This window comes from Ambystoma mexicanum, chromosome 9 (assembly GCF_040938575.1).
Source record: "Ambystoma mexicanum isolate Mex_15411 chromosome 9, UKY_AmexF1_1, whole genome shotgun sequence".
Taxonomy (NCBI): Eukaryota; Metazoa; Chordata; class Amphibia; order Caudata; family Ambystomatidae; genus Ambystoma; species Ambystoma mexicanum.
In genome coordinates, this window is record NC_090931.1 from 1,004,965,771 (window position 1) to 1,004,981,648 (window position 15,878).

Sequence of the window (15,878 nt, forward strand, 5' to 3'; positions counted from 1 at the left end):
TTGTTGTTGTTCCAATGTAATCTAATTCCATCGAAAATAACTATTACTGAGCCTACTTTTTATATTATTTTATGTTTCTGCTCCTTTATTACACAATACCATATGGAAATACCCATTGAGAAGTAGTTTTCATATAAAAAAATAATACTTTATTTAATTTAACAATAAAACATGATTACGCAGAAGCGTTACTAGAAAAACAATTCAGAAACAGCTACTAATGAACACCACGCCACATATGTACATCAAATGTTGAAGTACCTACTACTAAGCCACATAGTGAAAAACTTGAACCCTCACCACACCCAGTGACAATGTAAGGAAGAAGGAGTGGGTGTGTTTGGACATGGTACTCTGGCCTACTCACGTGAACTATTCAGATCCTGAGTGTTTGCATTGAGGTTTTCCAGTCCTGGAATGTTAGGGCAAGCCCCTTCCAGATAGTTGTCCAATTCTTGTAAAAAAATAAAACTCCAGTCACAGCCTTTAATTTTTCTGAAGTCATTAAATGTGTACATCATCTTTTCTGGCATTTTCCTGGCCAGAATATTTTTTTCTGTTTCTCTCCTCATTATCGTGGTTATGTTTGAGCTGTCAGTGTGTGTCGTTAATTTGAGCTGGTCGTATGTGCAATAATGTGTTAAGAACCACATAAAAAAGTAAACGATTTTTTGTTTTAGAGCGAATAGGACCATATAATGTTGAAGGTCATTAACCAACAGCATCAACTTTGTTTGGCTACTAATGTGGCACCTGGTCAAACATCTTGTTTCTTTAGCCCTCTTCCTGGCCCGAGAGGCCAGGTAAATCAAGGACTTCCAGTGCCCGGGAAAGCAGAAGCTTTTGGTGGGCTACTGGAGGAATTTGTTTGCTGGCAGGATGTGGTCTAAAACTGTCTGGTCCCAATTCACAAACTGGTTTTGGTGTGTCTGAGTGATATGCATGAATGTTCCCAGCAGTGGTCCTGATTGGACCACTGCTGGGGTGTGTGTGTGGGGGGGCTAGTCCAGTCAATGGCTAGTGAGGGCAGCAGCTCTTACCTGGCTTTTAGGATAAGATGAAAACCCCTGCATCCATTCTTTAGAGATTCTGGAGAAACCTGAAGGAGTCAAGAATCCTATCCAGCTGCGAGACGCTGCGAAGAAACTAGAGACCTGTCGGAAGAAGACTTGGCTACCAACTTCTGCTGCTGTCTTGGAGGAGCCCTGTCTTACTTGTGGTCTTCAGCAGTCCTGTGAAGGAGCTGCGACCCATGGAGGGGAGGGAACAACCATTCCTGACATCTGCTCGGTGCCCTGCAAAGGAGAGCCTTCGGAAGTGCCCCAGATCCGTTCTGTGGTTGACCAGCTCTGATTTTGGGCTAGAGTGCTGCTGGCATTACCATTCCAAGTTTCAACCTCGAACTTGGGAGATCCTCTGATGGCCCTACGAGACTCACCTCTACGAAATGTCAATCCTTTAGGATGGGGAAGCGCATGTGTGGGTCTGCCCACGCATCCGATAATTAAGAAGAAGAAGAAGAAGAAGAAGAGATAGCAGGGAAAGTCTGAACGTGGTAGTTGTGTCCCTTTGTGTTGCTTTGCTGCCGGTGGGTGACCCCCATCTAACATTGCTTACCTGACCTGAGTCTAGTCCTGAGAGGGGTCCTGCATTAAGTTTTGCTGCATTATTCCATCGAGAATCGTTGCAACAGTGAAGGACACCAACCGGAGATCCGGTAAAACCTGCAACCCCTGTGAATCGAAGATTGAGACTTTTGGTGGGAAAAGCAAACTCGGACCGTCTTCCTTTTTCTTTCCAAGTTTGGGAAAGAATCAGAGTACAGGGCGTATGTTACAGAGCTTCTTACCTACCCCTATACTCCCATTATAAGTCAATGGGCTTATAATAAACCTTTATTCGAACACTTTTGGTTTTGCCATTGCTTGCTTGTGCAAGACTTCTGAAAGTGGGGGCTACTTATGATAGCTAGTTTAACCAGTACTCTAATAATTAGAACCCTTCACTGGACCCCAAGTCGAATAATGCAATTCCAGAACCTGCCTTTTTTCCTGCTTCAAGGATTCTGTGGAAGTTTAACCTGAACTACTGGGAAAAGGCCCCAAACAAATTAGGGCTGGGCAATTTTAGTTAGGGTTCAATCGCTGTGGACTTTGAGTGCATAATACTAATCTAATCTTTCCTTTGCAGGAGTTTCTGATATGTAGTATGCCCTGTAACAAGTGAATGTATATATGTATCTATGTTTAATAGCGTGTGTGATAACTCTACTTGCTAGTAGTAATTTTTATATAGTGTGTTTTGGCCAATAAATAATAACTGTATTTTTATACATCCTATCTAAGTGTAATCTGTGATTCCCATTGTGTGAACTCACTGTGGACCCTTTACAAGCTCACCACCTCTGAAGAACTTTGCTTAGACAGCCTGTCAGTGCTACCTGAACTGGTTTGGCTACAGCTCCCCAGAGTTGTCCCTGTCACAATATAAGTTGGCCTTCTATACATCTGTCCACCAGGTCATAGTATAGAAAAACAGTCATAACAGCCACACTTTGCAGTGCTTTGTGCACACGGGGCTTATTTAATGTGGTTGTTAAGGTATCTGCTATGCTTTCTTTAAGGTTGTATGGCCCTCAAGTGGTCGTCATTTGCTTTTCTGGTTTGCTTGCAGTTTGGGCAGATTTCTCCTCACGTAAAGATTTCCAGCACACTTCTGATATGATCCAACTGCAGCCAGTAAGTCACGGGAGCAACTGCCTTTAACGGTTTGAGTTTGCTGTCAAAGAGGTCCCGAAAATTCCAAACCTTAGTGGATCGCATGAGAAGGTCAGGCGGAAAGGGGATGAGTAATGGGTGAGCGGGGTTGGCTTTGGAGGCCGGAGAAAAGATTAATGTAACCTTTGAGGTGTTTAGTATCATTCAACAATGTGTCTCTCTGAGTAAACTCACATTATACTTTAGCTTCTCCTATCACTTCTGTGCCAACAAAAATCCACCCAGATCTTTAAATTTGTATCACTTCACCCTTGACATCTCTGAGCATCACCACCAATTTCTCAACCATACGTCAATGGACGTATGGTTGAGAAATTGGTGGTGATGCTCAGAGATGTCAAGGGTGAAGTGATACAAAATTAATCAATGGACGTATGGTTGAGAAATTGGTGGTGATGCTCAGAGATGTCAAGGGTGAAGTGATACAAATTTAAAGATCTGGGTGGATTTTTGTTGGCACAGAAGTGATAAGAGAAGCTAAAGTATAATGTGAGTTTACTCAGAGAGAAGGTGTGCAGGGTGTAAAATAATGCACCCAGGACGGATACGTGTGGCACAATTGCTAGGTTGGGGGGAGAGGTATATAGTTCAAGGAGATCAGTCAGTGAGATGAGAACCATCCATTTGAGTATGTAGGGAGGAGAGAGTGTTCAAGAGAGAAGCATGGTCCACAATCTTAAAGGGGTCAGAGTGATCAAGTAGAATGAGGACCTAAAAGACGTGTGAATGGCGACTATGCTAAAAACATTTGGGGCATATATCAGAGACGTCTCAAAATAGTGTCTTCTGTGAATCCCAGATTGCAAAGAACATTAACTTCAAGGTAGCTGATGATGCACCTTAGTCTGAGAAAGGACCTCCCAAAGTCGGCAAACAAAAGTAACAAGCCTTACTTTCAGTGTGCCAATGATTGTAACATAGGTAAAAGGATAATGTGGTCCACTCGATGAACTGAGTTGGATACGTCTAAATGCGAGAATTGGATGGGACAAGGTAAGAAAGATGCACTCTTCTTTAGGTAGTAAATCACTTTGGCAATTTACGATGTCTTTGATTTCTTATCCATGTTTTGACTGTTTCTAATATGCTGCTGAACTGTATGCCAGCCTTGCAGTTTTGAGTTTTCTGTGCTTTACTATGCTCGTTTCAAAAGAAGGTCCACGTTCACAACGAGTGGAAAGGCTCACAATGTACCCATCTTTAATCATTCTATATTATTTTTATATATACACAACCATCTACGTGAACCCATATTCTCAAATTCTTTACACTTATGATTGGGTGGCTACTGATCCATACAAAGTCAAAATGTACATATATAGAACATTTAGAGTTGTCAGAACAAAACCAGAATTCGCTTCCTGTTGTTCTACCAAATAATGCAATTCCAGATACCTAAAAATCTGAGACCCAATTCACCAACTTCTTATGGTAATGGAACAAAGACAGTAGCACATCGCCTTCACCTTTGTGAAAGAAATCCTGTCGACTCTCCAAACTATGTAATGTGAATGTGAGCATCATAGATGGGCACATTGAGAGGGCACTTTCTTGCCCAATGGGCAATGTTGCCGGTCCATGAGATGTTCAATGCTTTCCTACACAATGATAGTGCATGTCTTATTCACAAACAGGATGCTAGCATGTGCCCCCATCATATACTCAGATCACATTTCGGTGTGCTTTGAATTTGGCAAGGACAGCATCCATCAGAGTGAAATATTTGTTGCTACTATAGTTTTACGGGTCTCAAAAAATGATATGTTTATAAAAAATCTTTAGAGTATTGTTATTAGGTTGTTATAAAAAATGTGGTATTAATATAACAATGCAATAACAATAATAATAGTAATAATACAAATACTTATTTTATTAATAATAATAATAATAATAATAATAATAATAATAATAATAGCCTTTCATCTTTCCGGGGTCATTCGATGAGTACAAAGATTGGTTGAGTTATAATAATTGCATATTAAAATGTTCTATTGCTGCTCTTTGGCAAAAGTGCTATATAAATAACACATTATTATCATGATTATTATTATTAATAAGTCACGCAACAGGCCTCAATGAAAAGTTATCCATTGTATGATGGTTTCTGATCCTAAAGTCAAGGTTCCTTTACCAAACATTCTACTAGTAAAAAGTGATCATTCAAACACTACCATGTTGATATATGCATTATATCTTTGTTCCCAAATCTGACATTAGAATAGATCTGTGTTATTAACCTCACGTTGGGATATGTATAACAATGTTCTTGTGATGTGAAGAGAACATTCTTTTTTAATGGGTTGGAGCCAAAGGATGTTCAGAATGATTTAAAATCGTGCAATTACACTATTTCCTACAACACAAGATCCAATGTTTACTGATTCCAGTAGCCTTGTAGGTTTTTAAAATGTGGAGTTATTTTAAACACAATAATAGTTGGTAATATGTATGTTTACACTTTTGCTATATTTTTTGTGTTCATATCGTATCAAAAAGTAAGAGTGATTCATAACTATTTATCATTCATTTGATTTATTTGAATATGCATCAAACACTAGTAACAAGACCAATAATAGTACTCACTTTAATGTGCTTCCCTCTGGTTACCATTGTCAGACCACGTTCTTGTAGTTGCGCTGAACAGGCTTCCTACTAGCAAGGGGGGGTAGAGGACTAACATATTTTGGGTGCAAATTACAGCATGGATGTATCCAGAATATTCTGTATCAATGTAATATGATGTAAAATAGGTTATTGCTGTACAAATTGTTTTAAAAAACACATGAATCTGTTAGGAGTCTATATTGTTTGATTTTGATTTTTTTAATCTGGTTTAACAATATTATATTTTTAATTCACAAATAGAGTTGGCCTTTGTGACGTCCCTTCTCCCCAGAGGTGTGCCAGCCCCTGTGAGGTTCGAGGGGTGAGCCCTCTCTGCAAGACTCTCCCCAAGGGTCTAGGCACGTGAGTCCTCACTGGGAGTGACTCCCCTCTCTGGGACAAGGACTCCAAGTCAGATAGGACCCTCACAGACTGGAATACATTTTCTGTGGTTATGGGACTTGTACAACCTAATTGTATTCCTATTTTGACTACAACAACCTGTGTTAGCCCTTCCATCCTGTTGGCTTCAGACAATGCTGGATTTCATCTAAGCACCAAAGACACATAAGACATGTAAGACACGCAAGAGGGACACACCTTCATTGTTAAACTGGAGAGGTACTGTGAATGGGGAGAAGGAAACTTCTATGTATGTATGTGTGTGTGTGATCCCTTCACAGAGGTGAGCGAGCCCTCTGGAGAAGACGTCCTGAAGGGGTGGAGCCACACTAGGCTGCAGAGTCTGCTGGAGCATGGAGAGCAAGGTCAATGCTAGCCATGTACCGAAAAGGCTGGTGTTTTTCTGACCGTGCAGTTCAGGTCGGGAGAAGAAGCAGAGAAGGAGAAATACCCATCTCCTCTGGTGGCGCGACCATGGACAGACAGTGGTGGGCCCAGAGCCCAGTAACAGACCCTGAGACCAGCTCCCTGGGGAGAGCCTGGAACCCTGAGCTCTTCACCAGGAAGACCTTCGCTGCGGAGACAAGCAGCAGCCAGGAGATGAACGCACCCATGGAGACACTACCGCTAAGTAGTACGAATGCTTCAAATCCAGGCTGGGGGATCCAACAATGCTTCAAATCCAGGCTGGGGGATCCAACAAGGTTATGGGAGCCTTAGAAACCCGAGCGGGCAAATGCCAAAGGTGAATCCAAATAAAAGAATTACAAATACTTCAAATCCAGGCAGGAAGAGCCAACGTGGTTTTGGGAACCTTAGAAACCCGATCAGGCAAGGACCTTATGTGAACCAGACTGGAAGATATATGAACATTGTGTGTCAAGGATGGGATGGCTGATGAGGTTGTGGAAACCTTAGAAATCCTGAATGGCAAGCGCCCTGTGTAAATTACAGGAATGGTGAGAAAACATGTCTGTTAGAACGCTGTAGGATGTTGGGGAGTGCCAGAGGCATAACAAATCGTTATACACAGAACTGTGGCAAAAGGGACCCTGGAAATGTTTTATGAGAAACCCTTGTTTCTTGAGGAAGAGGGAATAATAAGGAGGAACCTTTGTTTGGACTAACAAAGGCTGAAAGAAAGCTGAGAACTTGCTTTATTTTGTTTGATATTGACACACTTGGAACTATCGACCAAGCAACCACATGCATGGGCCAGGCAGAAGCCAAAAAAGAGGTAATTGCTGTGGCCTCTCTTTTCAGTTCAGTTTTCCTAATGGTAGGGCAAGATTAGCTGGATAGGGTTTGCGACCATGGACTAAATTCTTTGACAAGCACCCTTAGTTTTAGTTTTAGGTAGGGAACTTCCCTTATAGAAATAGGGCAAGTTAGGAGTTCTATTTTACTTTTAAATAAAGATTCTTAAGAACATGTCAGTCAGTGGTCCGAGTCCTCCTTCTGGTCCGTCACAGCTTTTACTCTGTTTTGAAAAGTAATTGCACTTATCTATATACATAAAACAAAGTTGTGTTTGTTTGTGGGTTTGGTTGTGGCATTCTTGGGGATGTAACTCCTCATGAACGGTGAGGTCTGGTGGCATTAATTTTGCATTGTATGTTCTTTATTCCATTGCCAAATTAATGCTACTATTTCTGGTTCAATAGGCTATCCAGTTCCCACAATAATTCATATTTTTTGTTTTTCTGCTTTGTTTTTCACGATTACCTTTAGGGGTGTTACACCGCCATCTACAGGTCATTTGTAGAAAGTGCTCATCATCGAGCATCGAAGCTGAAACATGATCAACACCTGATTAATTTCTATAGCAAAATCTTGTAAAGGATAGGTACTTCACCCTCATGACATCAAAGGGAATTTTGCAACAATTTCAAGATGACAATATCCCATTCAAATCAAAACAAAACATCGAAAGCTGAAACATGATCACCATTCTGAAGAAGGAAGATCTCAAGACCATGAAGCTGATAGAACTCAACATTCTTTGAAATAGAACAATGAAAGTGCTGAAGAACCTGAAAAAAGACTTACTAATTAGAGAATTTCTGCTGCTAAGAAACAAATCAACAAAACTGCTGAACAAACTGAAACACAACCTGCTGTTGAGGGAATTAGTGCTGCTGAATAACAAAGGAATGAAACTGCTGAAGCAACTCAAGTGAGACTACTGATCTGAGAATTCGTGCTGCTAAAAAATGAAGCAATGAATGTGCTGAAGAAACTGAAGTGAGACTTACCGATCAGAGATTTAAAAATCTGAAAATAGAAATCCTTGGCCGAAGCTGGGTAGTTAAGGTAGTATATTTATAAAATGACGGATGAGTAGAACAGACTACCTATACACAAGAAGGATGTTGAATTTCACAAGTAAGTAGAAGTCCTATATATTAGCAAGTGAGACATTCTGAAACATTCAACTTCAGCAGTGCAATACTACTCTAAGGGTCTATCATGGAGGAAGCTAGAGAGACATTTGGGTGGGGGCCAGTATTAAGCACCACCAAGAAAAGTGTAAGTCTACAAGATATTCTGAACTGGGTAATCAGGCACGTGGCTGAAAGAAGTCTGAGAGACATTTGGATGGGGGCCAGAAACCAGCCACCATTGATAGGGTGAGCGATAATCCCTCACAAACCTTTCTGATTGAGTTCATGTTCATTTGGGGTTTTAGTGGTAGGGACAGACCTTACTTAAGATTATATTTTATGGTGGATGCCTGGATTTTAGTTTTAAAATATCCTGATGACCACCATTTACTATTTTCCTTAGATAGGGCAAAGAACTAGGCACTAGGGTCATGAGCCCGCTCTGCTTTAGACCCCCAAGGGGACAGGTCATGCTGGGTCCCACTGGGGTGATTTCCCCTTAGAGTACAAGGAATCCTCGCCCAGGGTTTTTACTCATCCTCCCTCATACACAGAATACCAGTTATGCGTTGGCTATATGGACATTGAGCAGGGCAATAATGTACAAGGTCCTTTAAACATGGGTGATGTGGTTTCCAACACTTTATTGTTGCTATCCTTGCATGAAGCACAGCATCAATGGGTAGGGACAACAAAGGCCTCATTTTCTTTGGTGCAATAAAACCCTTGTTGCAAAACCTGTCCTCTTGTCCATCTCATGAGTCTGACTAACCACAGGGTATAATGGATCCAAACAGAACTTCCCCCAAAAAACCTACGTATACATCACTATATAACCCACACCTAGAAATGTTTCATTGGCTTTCAGTAAAGCAAATTCAAAACAGTGTGCACCTTGCAGACATGCAGGACCAGCTAAACCAACAAAATCCACTAATTCAAGTTGAAGCTGAACAAACAGAAATGGAAAGCCCTCAGGGTATAGGGTCCAATATTCTGGAACACTTTTGACATAACACTGAGAGTACCCACAGGCACCCTGCCTTTAGGAATGCAAAACTACAAGAACATGTCATAAAAATGTATCTACGATGAATGCATGGGAAGGATGTAAGTATCATATTCATAAACCGCAAACCTATCTGGGAAGTTGGAAAGAGGTGAGAGCACCATGAACGTTTAGCTACCGTGCCAAACTCATCCTTGCACATATTGTTGAAAAGCCGCCAGCTGTAGGAATCCTTAGGGCCATGCTCCTGCACCCCAAGTAAGGAATGAGTGGGTTTTTGTTGGATTCCTACAATGTTGGCTCTTAACACATAAATTGCATTTTTAGGAGGATTTCTGTGGAGTCCTATAGCTATGAAAGATACATAATCCACTCGTTGTAGATTAGTGCCATTAGGTCTTTTATTATCACTGTGGGTTGCAACACGTGTTTTGACCAATCAAGGTCTTTATCAATGCCAGTGTGATATATTTCCTGAGTATAATGTTGACATGGCGTCTAGCCAAAGATGAATGGATGCACTGAGTAGTGCTACTTAACGGTTTGTTGCCAGAGTGTATATCTAGTCCACAGTCGGTCGGTTGCTTAAGCAGAATGTTTTGATTGGTCGAAACACGTGTCGGCACCAACGGTGATAATAAAAGACCTAATAGAGTTCATAGTTATAGGACTCCACAGAACATAGGAAATCCTCCTAAAAATGCAAATTATGTGTTAAGCGCCAACATTGTAGGAATCCAAAACAAACCCACCTATCTGGGAAGTGAAGGAGGGCTGGGCATACAGGTCGCATCCAGGGGTTTACAAGCAAGAGTAAGGGAATAGCTGGGATGAATATGAGTAGCGGGGAGGGAGTAGAGGGATCCAAAGGCGGGAAATTATGTTTCATTGGAGCACATTTTAAAAAAGCAAATACTTTTACAAAAATCTGGGGGTTGTAATCCACTTTTTTCCAACAGCGTTTTCGGAGATCTGTTTGCCAGCCCAATATAAGAAGCATTCCAGACTTGTTTTAACCATAGGTCGGCTGTAGGAAATGAGCTGAATGTTTACAAATTAGGCCATGCATACAGGCCACAAAAGCTTCCTTGACTAATTCAACTACATGCCTGCTGCCTCTCAGTAAACAATTCTACATTATCACTGCATTGCATTATGATTTATAACCCTCTCAAACGTCAATAAGCGCTAAGCTTGACAATTGGGACATTTACCACCGCTGCCAAGTGATATATGCAAAGGAAACGACTTTACATGCAATAGGTCTTTGCAGCTTCATTTTGAGAACGTACAAGTATGGTGGCTCAATAGATCAGTCACCCCTACAGTTTATTCATAAATTGTCAGCCTGTGCCGGTTTCACCTCGTTATGTTGCTCAGCTATATGAGTGTCTTTCAGCGAAGGACCTTTATTGTATTGTAGTGAGAACCTACACCTATTTATCCCCAGTAACACTGCAGCGAATGCTCATTAGCATATTCATGTTTCGGATGAAGATGCAAATGTCAAAACATTGCATTTTGTCAAAGTAAGGCAGGGACTGTTTTATTATAAACATACATGATTTATGCCAATACAAAATGTCAGACTGTACCTTTATCTGCTGCTTCCAGTTGTTAAGGACTGGGCCTGTCGTCTTCTCAACTTCATTGTCTAGCTTAGGAATGGAAAACAGAGCATTGAAAAATGTACCCACATTTTCTCGAGATTAGGCTCATTTTTAACAAAAAGACCAATTTCAGTGATGTTTAACTTTTGAAATAAACCACTAACAAAAACCCAAGAATGGGAAATAAAAATGTTGAAATATTACACTTACACTTGCTTATGTCTGCAGTTGAATTAGTAAAACAACCTAAATCACTTTAAAGTTAATATTTCATTTAACTTGAATTCAAATTCAAATATTTGGCTGAGTTGTTTCTTGTGTATTCTCGTATTTTTTTGTTTGTTTCTTTGCAGTGGTGGGCTTCATTCTGCTTTTACCTGAGCTCATTTTCAGAGGTTTATGGTGCCCTATAATGCAGTTTTTTCTCACGATCGATTTTTATACTACATTGTTGTATTTTCATGAATTCATTGTTTTCCAATTTCTGCTTCAATAATATTTTGAAAATCTAAAGCTATGGAGATTCATAACTTGAATTCTAGGACTGTGCAGGATTCCACTCTCGCAGTTCAGCCTAAACTTCACAGGTGCTTCCCCCTGAGTTTGTTTCTCTCCCAGTTCACACAGATCAGCCAGAGTGGGGTAGTCTTGCTAAGCCTGGCAAACGTCAGCCAGTAAGCCCCAAGCTGAGGACAAGTCTCTCAGTTTTGGCAGGCACTTCAGCTCTAAACCCACAGCGTGCTCCATTCCAGGTTCTGGTTCGATGCCAGTAGGCAACCCTGAGATCATTGACTCGAGTTTCACAGCTTTCGGCACATCAGCATTCACTATGCCCTCTCCGGCTGGAGCAGGCACCTCGCTGGATTTCAACTGCTTCAGTACCGGTGGTGCCAGTCTCTCACCATCTCCCATGACTGCTAGGAGAGCTTTCAGTGCTACTTCCCTGGCCCTAGATCTAGTGTCAGCAGCAATCATTTCTTCATCAGGCGGCTAATTGCCTAAAAGACATTCCACTGGAAAGTTGAGACGTGTACCTCTCCAAATTAACTCCATGATAGCCACTGGGTATCAGGTATGGCCATGGTATCAGGTAGCAGGTATGGCCATCAAACCCCTCACTAGTTTGTCAGGATGAGGAATGATCTGGCCCTCTTGCAACCGCCAGACAGTGGTGATACTCACAGCATTCCCATTTATGAATATAGTATCCACAAATATCTCAGTATTAGCAGGAACTGCAACATCAGTTGGAGACCCAATAGCTTTGCCACTCAGAGATAATGGGGTAAATTCGGTCACACCCTGTCCTAGTGGGAATTCATTATCTATGATGCTCAGACTGATTATCTCTTCCTCCTCCATGAGGCTAGCACCAAATACAGCCGGCTTGGGTCTACCCTTGCAGGCAGGATCTCCCTTTCTATCTTTCTGGTCCCCAAACACTAGACAGCCTTCTTCGGCTGAAAATGTGAGTGCCCCGGTGCAAGGCACACTCTCACCTTTTCTTTCTGTGGGAGTGGACTATATATGTGACTGGAATTTAGCCTCACATTTGCGACCATTCTTAGCCGGTGGTGCAGACCTTTGTCCTTACTCTCCTTTGGTTTGCTTTTCTCATGTGCCTTGCCATCTATTTTGCATTCAGTCGCCAGAGCCTTTTTCTGGATTAAAGTGCTTCCTTACCTGTCAAACTACATTTGCAAGCTCCCTAGGTTTTGTGATATAATTGTCCTCTAGATGCTGGTGTAACTCTTTTTTTTTTTTATTTTTTTTTTACTCAAACGGTTGTTTATGGTTTGATTAACAAACCGTTACAACATTCATTGTTCGTTTACAATTTTCATCCTATAACAATTTTCATCAACCAATCTTCAGTACATTCGCTTTGAGATAAAAAGGCAGAAGACAAAAAAGAGTAGATTCTTATAAAATCTCTAGAGCATAGTATATAGTACTCCCTAAAATTATTTCACATGAAATCTAAAATAACAACATCTTAATATATTTCGATATCATAGCCCCTTAAAAACTGGCCCATTTATAATTGATCCTATACATGATGTTCCAAAAAGACTTCAAAATGAGCATATGACAGACATTTACAACAGGAGACAATCAAGTAGAGAAGTCAGCGTTCAGTTGCTGGAACAAGTCTTTCGCTAGGCGAGCGTTATCAATGAGTGTGGTAGTCGTTTCTTTGCTCTAGGTCTTCATCCAATATGACTAAGAAATGAATAAGCCGTAGAATGGCTTTAATAGAAGAGCCCCACATGCAAGATAACCAAATCCACTCTGTTGTAACACCATAAACTCCCAATGTTGCAGTTCCCCATATTTCTTTTCGTTGCTCGTAGTAGTAGATACACTCTAAAATCAAGTGTTTGAGAGACTCCTGCGTATTAGGTGTTTTACAAAATCTGCAGTCGTCCCCCTCTATTGGCTCATTAGATTTTATCCATCTTTTTGCGCGATCTAAAGTGGAAAATTGGTTTAATTTGAACCTTAAATATAGGTCTCTTGCTTTTGAACATGGAAATTGCGATAAATAGAGTTTACGCGGTGCGCATACTGATACGAATTTAGTCGCCTCTTTGTATGTTTTGAGTTTTTCCATGGTATTTATAGTACCGCACCAGTCATTCTCAAATAGGCGGTGCTTGACATAAGCTTGTCTAAATTCTAAGTCAGCAGGTGTGAGTGCCAGCTGGTCCAATATGGCCCCCATTTTCGTGTGAAATTTTTTGATCGATGGGGGATCTGAAGATCTTATCAACAATTCCAAGTCTTCGTAAAGAGAGTTTTTAGGTGGGTAAATCATTTTTGCAAAATTTGACAATTGACGCCAGTTGTAACGGGCAGATAGTGAAGTTAATCCCAGCTCCTCTCTAAGGACCGCATTGGGAAGAGAGTTGGCCAAGCGCAGCACACCCTTCCAAAGTCGCCCTTGAAGTTGGTCCAAAAATTGATCGATGTTTGCAAGGCACATGTCTAAGGCGTAGAGTATAATCGCCTCCACTTTTAGGGTGTAGAAATCAAAAAGCGGCAGCAAGGAAAACTTGCAATATTTGTGTAGTACCAATGCGCATTTGAGTGGATAGAATTTTTGCCTTTTGATTAAGGTTACTTTTCCACATCGTCAATGAATTTGAGTCAGATATTAAGTAGCCCAAATATTTAATTGTGGGCGTCCTTGGTAAGGGCGTGCTGCCTATGGTCCAGTTCCATGAACGAGTACTTCTTTTCCGGTTCTTGAATATAAAAACGCTGGATTTAGCTACGTTAAAGTCAAGGTTGTGGGATGCGCAAAAATCGGCAAATAGCGAAAGCTTCGTTTGTAGTCCTGATGGGGTACGATCAAATATGACGATATCATCAGCAAACGCAAGCCACTGAATCCTTAAATGGCCTAGTCTGGCAGGATAGCTAAGGTGTCTATGCCAGATGTCGTTTATGCCACAGAGATATAAGTTAAACAAGGTAGCTGCAAGATTGCAGCCTTGTTTTACTCCAATTTTAATGGGAATTGCATCGGTGGTTGCTCCAGAACGATTGACTCTGATGTAATAAACTGTATTGGTGTGTAATTTGGATATTAGATATATGATGTGTGCGGAATGCCAAGCTTTCGCATAATTTGCCAAAGAGTTCCCCTCATGACAGAATCAAAAGCTGCTGTCATATCCACCGATGCCATGTATAATGGTCCTGCATTGGATAACTTTGACTTTGCACGTAAATGCGCCATCAATGTTGCGTTAAGGGATGTCCCCATCTCGGCCCTAAAACCGATCTGGAAGCGCGATAAAGTATTGTTATTTTTCAGAAAAGACTGAAGTTCCCTTAATAGTAAAATTGCACAAACGTTGGCTGTTGCATCTATTAGTGCTATGGGCCTATAATTTGCTGGGTTATCCCTGTCACCCTTTTTGAAAATTGGTACAATAATTGACCCCAGCCAGGACTCGGGGATAACTAAAGATGATAGTACCTTGTCAAATTGACGTTTCAGAAGTATTGCTCATAAAGATGGATTATGCTTTAGCACAGAGGGAGGGATGCCATCTGGACCTGCTGCTTTGGAATAATTCAAGAGTTTAATTGCATATTCAATATCTTGTACAGACCAAGGTGTTATATTTAGTTGTGGCGGAGTCGGAACTTCAGCATGCAGGGTGTCAAAACTATCTGGAAGAGCGTATTTCTTGCTAAAGAAGTCAATCCAGACTGCCGCAGAAATTGTAGAGGACTGAGTAGCGTGTAAGTCTGCCGAATCCGATCTAAGAATTCCCATGTCGAACGCCGATCATTGCGGCATAGGGAAGCTATAATCTTTTGATTGTTCAAATTGTGTTTGTATTGTTTCAGATTTTTGCATTTATTGCGATAAGCATTTGTAATCATTCTTTTCTGTTTAAAGTAATCATCTATAGAGTATAATTTATTTTTAAACTTGCGTAGATTAGCGTTTTTTAGACGTTTGGCTTGGAGGAGTTCCGGGCAGCTAATGTATGAATTGGAGGCGCATATAGTAGCTTTCTCCTTTACCAGCACACCCCTTATGACGTCCACAATTTCCAAGTGCAAATTTGTTTCTGAGTTTAGTTGCTGTTTGGAATTTGTGCTGTCCTGGAAAGCGCCCAGCCAATCATCCAGACAAGAATTCACCCTTTCACATATTTTCTTATTCCATCTGATAGAAATCCGTGGACGGTCGCCCTCTAAGAATGCTTGGGAAGAGTCGTAATTGAGTACATCAATGTTAATGGAAAGGGACAATTGATTTACCAGATGATCACCTACGAGTGGGTCAAGAATTAGGATATCTTTACAGCAATCTTGTAAATTTTGCGAAATGGCAAAATGATCGATGCAAGAAGTTAAGGGACCCCTCCTCCATGTGTAATTCCGTCCCTGGCTCTGAAATGGGACAAATGCAAGATCCCATAAAGCAAAGTGAGATTGCCACATACTGCCTCTACCGGCAGATGAGGATGGAAGATCATAGGAAGTGTTCGCGGAGATGGGATTGAGACATTCGCGTTAAAATCACCTCCTATAATTATCTGACGAGCTGGATATTTTGTCAAGATCC

The 15,878-nt window shown here is 41.0% G+C and overlaps 1 protein-coding gene across 2 annotated transcripts in view; it reads right to left on the reverse strand.

Moving 5' to 3' along the window:
* Positions 1-15,878, reverse strand: part of NOSTRIN (nitric oxide synthase trafficking) — a 771,458-nt gene that overhangs the window by 467,850 nt on the left and 287,730 nt on the right. For both annotated transcript variants that reach the window (XM_069616258.1, XM_069616257.1), the window contains exon 6: positions 10,772-10,834. In XM_069616258.1, coding sequence (XP_069472359.1) covers positions 10,772-10,834 — 63 coding nt within the window. The remainder of the gene's footprint in view (positions 1-10,771; positions 10,835-15,878) is intronic.